Genomic DNA, 9,808 nt, shown 5'->3' with positions numbered 1-9,808 from the left:
TCTTCATTTTAGAATTTTTATCATTCTAATTACTATATTTTGTATTCTCTCAATAGAGGGGAAGTAGGAATAAAACTCCTCCTAAGAGGTAATTTTTGGCAAGAGCAAGTGAAGCAACTTTTGAAATCTGTTAATAATATTTTCGGCTTTCATAAAAAAAATATGAGTAGCCAAAGGTAGATACAAGCTTGGTTTTATTAGAATTGTGATATTAAAAGTGTTCTTCATTCTTCACTTATTCATTAATATCTACTCATTTTTCCTTTTATGGGATAGGTAGTATCATCTCTTATTCCTATTTGGTATTTAACATTCTTTTTTATTCTAATAATGAAAGCATATTAGCATTGGTTGATTGAGAGAGTAGTTCAATTAGATTCTGCAATTGACTTCGTTGATTAGCGTTCAATTATTTGGTGAATTAAATCTCAAGAGTATCTTTTAGGGTGTGATCAATTGGAAAATTTCAATATTTTAATCCAGGTATTTTAAGCAAATTTTTAGTTGTTTGGATTTTTTTTTATATTTTCATAGTATTTAATTTACTTTAATATTCTTTATCTTCGGATTACAATTCATGTTTAGGGTTCGTATTAACCATTTCAATAATGTCATTTATAATGTTTGAATGTATATTTCTCTTTGTGAGTGCAATATATTTTACCGATACTTGTTGGTAATATTAGTATTCTTCATTCCTTATATTTTTTTTTATAAAAAATTGTTATTTTTTTATTTTAAAATTTGCACAATACCTCATCTGTTATACTCTGTAAATTAATTCATAAGCTGTTCATTTTGAGATATGGTGCTTTCTTTGATGGATTGCAGTGTTACAATTTAATATGACACAAATTGAAATACGATTTAATATAAGAAAATAACATGTAATTGAATATTTAAAAGATTGCATATTATTAATGAATTAAAATTTTAATAAATAAAATTTAAATATTATATTACATAAAAGAAACAACATGAGGTGAGTGAGAAGAAAAAAAAAGTTGAAATTGTTATTGTTTGGTTCAAATCTCACCATTATAGTAGTTACTTTCAATTTCATTAGAGTCAAAATCATCATCCATCCAAATTAAAGGTGAGTTTGGATATGCAGTGGGGTGTGGTGCATTTATCTTATTTTTTGTCTTAGGCTACAGTATTTAATTTCACCACCGCCGCTGTTTTTAAACGCATCATCCATCAATATATTTGGAAATTTAGATTAAAAAAATTGATATGGATATTATTTTTATATAAGATTTTTTTATTGAATTTGATGTCACGATTTAATCAATTACAAAAAACATAACTATCAATTTTTTTAACAATAAATTTATTATAAAATGATAAAAGAATTGAATAAAAATTCTAAAATATTAGAAAATTTGAGAAAATTGAAATGTTTCTCAAAATTTCTAAAAAACGCTTTTTTAAATATCAGGTTTTTATATTATTAATTTTTTGAAATTTTAAAAAATATAATATTACTAAAAAAATGGATGTATAGAATGAAGGGGAGAAATGGAGGTCTAGATTAGTATGAATTTCAACCTTGAGTGGGCTTACAACATGTGATTCTAATTTTCAAACCAAACATACTAGGTTTCTGAAATGGGCTGAAAAGTTGCCCATCATTGTATATCCCATTGGAACTCTTCAATTGCACCACTTGTCTGGGTTGCTATGCAGAAGTAACAACGAATTTATGCCAATTAACAAAACAAAGAATCTATGTAAAGAACCTGAAACTCTTCAGTGTTCAAACCGTGTAAACTTGGGTAATTTTGGTGATGTAAGTTGAGGATTTTCGTCACTGTGCTTGGATAAGATACTCGAAAGCTAGTTGAAAGTGGCGTTTATGATTTATCTATGCACTCCTAATCCAATCCAACACTAACTCTTAATCAAAGGGTGTGGATGCCATTGTTGATGAAACCATGTGGAAGCATCCAAGATTACCAAAAGTGGTCATTTTCATCTCTCTCTCTCTCTTTTTTTAAAGTACAACCAAATTCAGTCCACATAATCCATGTCATTAAAGAAGCTAAAGCTTTAGACATGGAGAGTTTTCAAACTTAAATAATAATTAAAAAAAAAAAGAAAAGAAAAGAAAGTGAAGTCTGCCTCCATTAGCCTTTACAAATATTCTCTACATCTTTACAGGCAAGATGGTCACCATTATATTCTTCAAAACAAAAAGGATTTCATTCTTTTGAATCAAAATTCGCTTTAGAAATCATCATCTTGAAAATTATCAATTAATGCAAGAATCATTCAACTTTTTAACCAAGGGCAAATTTCCACCATTGAATCATCCTTTTTACCCTTTTGCTGTAGTTTTATCTTCCTTATCTCTTTGTGCTTTTGGGGTAATCTTGATTTTTTTGGAGCGCACCTGGTTTGAAATATACTTGGTAAGAAATATGGAACATATTCAAGGTGCAGAGCATGTGAAATATAGGGAGACCATCAAACAAAATCTATTCTTGTTTGAAATCAAGGGCATGATAGAGATGAGAATATATATATATATATAAAATGCTTGAATCATTCCAAGTGCATGCATGAACAGTCTAATGAGGTTTATTAAATTTATGTTCTTATTTGAACTTAATCTATACCATAATTGGTGTCTGGAGAATTATCTCTTATATATACATTCCCAATTTCCAAAATCTGTCCCTTCCCAAACATTTATGCATAAAATTTGGAATGATTCAAACATTTTATTTCTACAAATCTATTAGAATATCAAACGCAATGTTTTCTTCAATAATGAAGCAGGAACTTATCCATGTGGGGCATTCTTTGATATGCTATGCTCAGGCAATGTTTTTCCCCTTAGCTTCATTGACAATTAGATCTCTAGGATTGGATGGCCTAGACCTAGAAAAGTAAATTGGGAGGGAGGAGGGGCTTTGAGTTGCTTCAATTGAATGCCTCCATGATTTTTCTTTTTGGCCCTCTAGCTATCTCGTTCCAAAGTTAAAAGATATTTTACCAACAATATCATTGGCATTATCCTATGTTAATATCTGAAGAAAAAAGCTCAATTGTTACTATCACAAAGTTCTTCTATGTTAAAGCTATTAAAAAAAAGAAAAAAAAACTCAGAATGTCCAATCCCTAAGTGGCAAATGGCCAATGGCTTGTGATCGACCGTAGAGGCTCTACGAGTGCATTGAAAACATGGGCGAACTTTTGAAAGGGATCATATCTTTGAACATTTCACGAAAGAGCTCATCCTCCCATACGATGGCCATAGATTTCTTTATGCACTTTCATGATTACATAATTCTCGGGGTCTAGTGCCTTTAATATAGTGATATCGATAAATATATTTGTAATTTTTCGAACAAATTAATTTAATAAAATTCCATTATTGATATTAATATCTTTTGTATAAATGTCCTCAAAGGTTTTTGCATGTAAAGTAAAATGAAAAACAAATATCAATTCACTGTTTAATTAAGGTTTAACTAATATTAAGTTGCATTATGTGGTTGGATCATAATGTGAGAAAATAACTTATATTAGTAGATAATCTAAATGGTCTATAGTCTAATCCAAATTGAGCAAATCAATTAAATGATTATTATGCCGTCTATCAAGTCCAATTAATGAAATACCTTGTATTGAGTATCGGAGTGGATGATTTCCAGAAGATATAATTGTGAAATGAATGAAAACGTTAAGGGAAATATATCTCATGTGTCACTATCCATAGTGAATATATTTTCTCACCAAGTACAAAAGATGATTTATAAATTAATTTAATTTGTTCGGATTATTATTTGATTGTAATTAAATAGTTGAAATTCAAAATGAAAATTAAATTAATTAGTCGCAATGCATTTGTTGAACAAGACAATTAAATCAGTTTCCTCTTGGATTCTAATATGGTAAAATTGCCATCACTTTAATGAACTTAGAACCGGGTTGAGAAAATAATTTAATTAATAAGTTAATTTAGTTAAGTTAATAAATTAAAATAATTAATTAAATAATATTTTGGGTAATAAAAAATAGTTATTAGGTTAGATAAATTATAAGTGTTAGACAAAAGTTTCGATAACACATATAATTTGATTCAATACACGAAAGGTATATATAGGCTTGGATAATACAAGGGGCAACAAACCCTAGTGTATACTAGGGCATGCCGCCATCCCCTAGTTCTACTTTTGTACCAGTTCTCTATAAATAGGAACTATGAGTTAAACTTTTTATATATACATATAACTTTTTTAGCATTGATATTCTGTCAAAAAATAGTGATAATTTAATTTAAATAATAGATGTGTTCATTTTGTGTATTGATTTAATTGTCCAACCCTGAAGTGACATGCATGTGTTCTTCAATTACTCGCACTGAATAAAAAAATTGAAGTATAAGATAAATCATACAAAGCGCCCTACCTCTCCGCCAAATAAAAAAATTAACTCTAAGTGAAGGCCACTTATCAAATTTACACTTACTAAAAATCACACAATAAATTTTCATCTCGACGAATGTCATTTTCTAACCTCTTTCTCGATTAGGGGGCAATTATTATATTTGTTCACCTCACCCAAATCAACCATTTTAACTAGGGAAAATGATAACAAGGAACTTGCCCTACTTATAATCAAGGAAATACATTGTCTAAAGGGATCGCCTCGCCCAACACTACATGATCATCGTACCTAGGCTACGTCTTTTTGCAATATTTATCTCCTGCATGCTCAATACATGGATGACACTCCAAATCACATTGAAGCTAGCATGACGCTATATGGCAAGACAAGTCCTTTAATTATATTTGAGTACATGTACAAGAGATCCACCATAACTTAACTATTTATCAGACACTTGTCTAAAGCACCGATAATTTGAAACTCTAAAATACCTCCAAACATTTGAAACTCAGCCAAACTTATACGACCATCTTCTTTTATATAATCCTAATAGGATTAATATATAGATTAGCCCTTAAATTTTGTATTTTTTTAAAAATTGACTTTTAAATTTTTTTGAATCAAATTGGTCCCTCAGGTTAAGACCCGTACACAAATTAGTTTTTATTGTTAACATTGTTTTTTTAACTATAGGATGATGTGGCCGACCATGGACGTCACACGTGAAAAAAAAGGTTATTCTAAAATTTTCAAAAAAAAAATCCTTAAAATTCAAAAAAGAGTAAAAGAAATTAAAAATTAAACTAAAAAACCTAGTTTAGATTTCAAAAATTAAAAAAATTGAAAAAACAAACAATTCAAAAAATATTAGAGAAATATGTTAAGAAATAAAAAAAAAAGTTAAAATTTTAGAAAATTGAAAAAAAAAACTAGAGAGTATACAAATTTAAGAAAATTCAAAATAATAGCTTATTTTCAAAAGAATTACACTAAATTGAAAACAAATGGAAACAATTATATACATTCAAAAAATGAGTAGACATTCACTGGTCATTGATTGGCATTGACTGGTCAAATTTGGTTTGGGAAAATGGGAGACCAATTTAATTAAAAATAAATAAATGTAGGAGTGAAGTTGAGAATGTTGAGGGGGTAATGAATATATTAAGGTAGCCTGGTGCACAAGATTTGACGATAATAACTCCTAAAAACAGAGTTTAAGCTTGCAATTATGATTATCCCAAAGATGAGTTGAAATGAAAGGTCTGTGGGTTTCCTTTGATACAAGTTTGGTGAGAGGAAAGGCATAGTTTTGCATGTACAGTAGGTATTGACACACCAAGCAGGGTTGAATGTCAGGATTTTTTCATCGTCAGTATTCCATTCAACCAAAAATCTGAAACGGAGAGGAGAGGAGAGGAGAGGAGAGGAGAGGGCAAATCAATGACAGAAGGTGGTATCGTAAATCTTGATACATATTAATGTGTCTGACAATCAATCACGTCTATGTAATTCACAAGCCCAAAATCAATTGCTGCACTGCTCTAAACAGCAAGAAATGGATGATCATTTTTAACTCACCAGTTTTAGCTAAAGACTTTTCGGAAAAGGAAAGAATTGTTTAAAGGCTTAATACTCCGGAGTTATAGTTAAATGATTACTTTGACATCTGGATAATTTGAGTTGTAGTTAAAAAAATTAGAAGAAAAATAAAAATAATATCCACGTGTCATGTACTTTTATGAGCCTATGGGATATTTCCATTATTTACTAAATCAAGCTTGCCTTAATGCTTTTGGTTATGCTTAAGATTTTTTAAATAAATAAATTCCTAAATTCTATGCCTATCAGTCTATATAAGCATTTCCCTATGACGGTTCAGTTCTCCCAATAGCAACAACAAAAACCACCCTTCTCTTACTGTTCAACTCTCCCTTTGTTTTCCCGGAAAATTCAGACATCAGTTTCCAGAGATAGATACCACACGCAACTTTAAACTTTTCAATTTTCTTTCCATATTTCAGCGAAAACTTTGTTCTTAATGGATTCCTTTGGTTTCGATAACGTGAAAGCAGAGAAAGCAAAGGCGATGAGGAGGTTCAATCGGCTTCGAAGCTTAGCCAAGGCCTTCCGTTTCTTGGAACTGCTTGCGGCTTTGCTGTTTTTCGCGTGGACATTCGACCGCGTGCCTTTCGCCGTCAAAATCTCCGGAGAGTTCCTTTTGAAGCTCGGCGGAGTCGTCGCCAGTCCCCTCTTTGTTTTCCTCGTCTCTAACGTCATCATCGTTACCCTCATTGCCAAGTCCGGCATTTTTTCCGCTGTTAACAATGTTGATTCCAAAATCTACGATGAAATCATCAACAATGCTGAGAATCGCTCCAAATCCGAGTGCCAAAAAGAGGTTCTGTATCAAGACAAAGAGATCATCTCTGAAGCGAGCATAGATACCTTAAGCAGCGAAGAAACGGAGCCGGAGCCGGAACCGGACTCTGAGTTTGAGATGGATTATCCAAGAGTGTATAGAAGGAGTAAGTCGGAGAAGTTGGCGATAAGAAAGAGTTGGGAGGAAGTGACGAAGGAACTACGACGATCCGAGACAGAAAAGTGCCGGAAAGTTGAAAATATGGACGGGGAATTAGTTCCAGAAGACGAGTTGAGCAACGAAGAGTTTCAACGAACGATCGAAGATTTCATCGCGAAGCAGTTGAGGTTTCGCCGAGAAGAATCTCTGTCTATTGTTTTTCCCTGTTCAAACCCAAACCTGAAAAATAACTTCCCTTTGCAGTAAATTTTAACCTGAAAAAAAAAAGATATTAAGAAGATTGTATTACTGTTTCTTCTTTTACCTCTGAAAAGAAAGAGCAAAAAAGGACCGCTTATGGTATGGTTGTACAGAACTAAAACGAGAATGGAGTAATTTGGTTGTACAGTGCTTAGGCTATGCTTTTCCTTTAATGAGGAATTTGGTTTGAGGAATGATAGCTAAAATAATTAATTCTAGTTAATTTAATTTCTTCTAGTGCAGTGCAACCTTTATTTTTACACTTTGTTAACCACCAACTCGAACCCAGATAAGATCTAGGTTGCCTATTCACAACTTGGATCATCCCTCCCAGTTAAGTGCAAGACATATAGCAAGAGAACAACCAGGGGAACTCGTAGTATTAGCTCGCACGAGTCGAGGGGGGTTCGCAATCTCAGTTCGCAAATACCCAATGAGTTTGCATGTGGTGGGCTACGAGGTTCACCAGGCAATCGTGTCCAACATGCCTGAGGTCTACTCAAAATGTTAGTCCTATGAATAGTAGGGTCAAGTCTATAAACCGTGGAATTAAATCATAAACAGTGATTGTATATATAAATACCCGAATATTTCTTTTAATGAGACACAAAAAAAATACTAAACAACACAATTATAAGTACACGCGCTGCCCATAAAAAAGCCCTTAATTTTGTATAATATTTAAAAAAAATGAATTAATTTTGTGGTAAGCTCAATGAAAATCCTCTCTTCCTAAGCTAAACTTTTATCCCAATCAACATATTTAGTAATTTCCTTTGGTACAAATGGTTTTAAAATTGAATTAACTCTCGTCTTAAAAAAGACATTTTAACACAAACATCAATTGAGCAGTCATTAGGTAATACTAAGAAGCTTGATTTGATGAGATTAAACTCAAAGTTCTAGGAATGATTGGAAGTCTAATCAATCACCCAAGTGTTGTTTTTTTTTCTTTTTACTTTCTTAGTGCAGATTAAGAACTGTCCCACTAACAATAATTTCTAATATCTTCCTTAAGCAACAGAATTTAGTGCTTAAAAGCATCAATCATCATTCAATAATTTTCAAATAAAAAACTATTGTATTTATCTCTTGTAATCTCAAAGGGGGAAATCACTTTTACTCTTTCCCTGGGGTGATCTTTTGTTTTTGCCTAGCTTTTATGTCTCTGTACGGAGGCAATGATAGTTAATTCCACCATGATAAACAATTGGGGGTGGTTGAATTTGCTAATTCCATTGGATATTAATTTATGGCACAACTTTTGATTAATTAGAATTAATCAATTAATCCCAAGCAAAAATGGGTAAAACAAAACACTTTGCTTTGGCCCCTTTTTTTCTTTTTTGCTACAACTCTTTTATGTGTCTTTTCTTCTGCCCAAAAGTGTCGAAGGAAGGTTTGTAGGGGTTGTTTTTATTATAGAGTCAATTGTGGTGGGTGCCTGCCAACAGACATTGCCTTTTGTAAGAGTGTATTCTTTTTTATTTCAACACCTTGCATTTATGGATTAAGAATTCCCTTTAATTTGCCCATTCTTTTTTAAATACAATCTTGAGTGACCATTCAATTCCCATCACAAATGCTCATAAATTCACTACTGCTCATATACTTGTAATTGGAAAATTAAAAAAATCAACATGCACTTCAAAACTTATTTTTATGTCTACGAGATTTATTTAAATAGTTACTCATTATATATAAACAACTCGATTTTATCAATTTGCTTTTATTTTAAAAATATAGGGACTTGATTGGTCCATTTTTCAATAGAGGGACTTGTTTGCTCACTTCTTGTTATTAGAGGGATTGCTCAAGTACTTTCACAATATATATATATATATATAAATTTTTAAGTGATGATGTGATACAACCTCAAAATGTCACATTTAGTGTTTTAATAATCGGATTAGTAGTTGAACAGGTTAACCACCAATTTTTAATTCAACCAATTCGATCGGGTTGATTGTTGGACCAACAATAATTAAATAAATAACAAAAAAATTAATGAAAATCTAAAAAAATTTTAAAAAATTATCAAATCGGTTCAGCTTGCTCAACTGTCGATTTTTGTCTCGGTTTTTTATTTTTACCAATTTTAAGCAGTTTTCAAGTCAGTTGGTTCAACCCCTTTGTTTGCATCGTTATATCGATCAATTCTCAATCCCTCTGATTTTGGTATTGTTCTAGTAACACTAGTCATATCATCAAAATCTTGACAAAATTCAAGTTTAGGGACCAAAAGGGATCTAGTAGGCAAGTTCAAGGACCAAAGTGGACCAAAAAAAATATAAGTACCAAAGTAGACCTAATTGCCAAGTTTAGAGACAAAAAGTTATATTTGCCCGAAATATTTTACCACTAAATGGAAAACTTGATTAACAAATTCACTCTTAAATAAGATTATTAAGATTTTTTACTTCATTTCCACCTTTCCTAATCAGTTTTCTTTTCCTTAGAAAATAATGATTTTGAATATTCTTAACTCTCAACTTAAAACAATACCAACATTCTTAATAAGTATAAAAATTTTTATCACACGCATATACGTATGGAAATCACATATTTAAAATATAGGTGTGTTTAAAAATAACATACAATAAAAATAAAACGTATTATTTGAAATTA

The 9,808-nt window shown here is 31.2% G+C and overlaps 1 protein-coding gene across 1 annotated transcript; it reads left to right on the top strand.

Annotated features, from left to right (window-relative positions):
• Window positions 1-6,439: 6,439 nt before the first annotated feature.
• On the top strand, window positions 6,440-7,186 carry LOC107890151 (uncharacterized). Its single transcript, XM_016814653.1, has one exon. The coding sequence runs from the start codon at window positions 6,440-6,442 to the stop codon at window positions 7,184-7,186; it is 747 nt and encodes a 248-aa protein (XP_016670142.1).
• Window positions 7,187-9,808: the final 2,622 nt, after the last annotated feature.

Source organism: Gossypium hirsutum, chromosome D12 (assembly GCF_007990345.1).
Source record: "Gossypium hirsutum isolate 1008001.06 chromosome D12, Gossypium_hirsutum_v2.1, whole genome shotgun sequence".
Lineage (NCBI taxonomy): Eukaryota > Viridiplantae > Streptophyta > Magnoliopsida > Malvales > Malvaceae > Gossypium > Gossypium hirsutum.
Note: the sequence above shows the minus strand (reverse complement) of the source record. Positions and strands in the feature narration are given on the sequence as shown.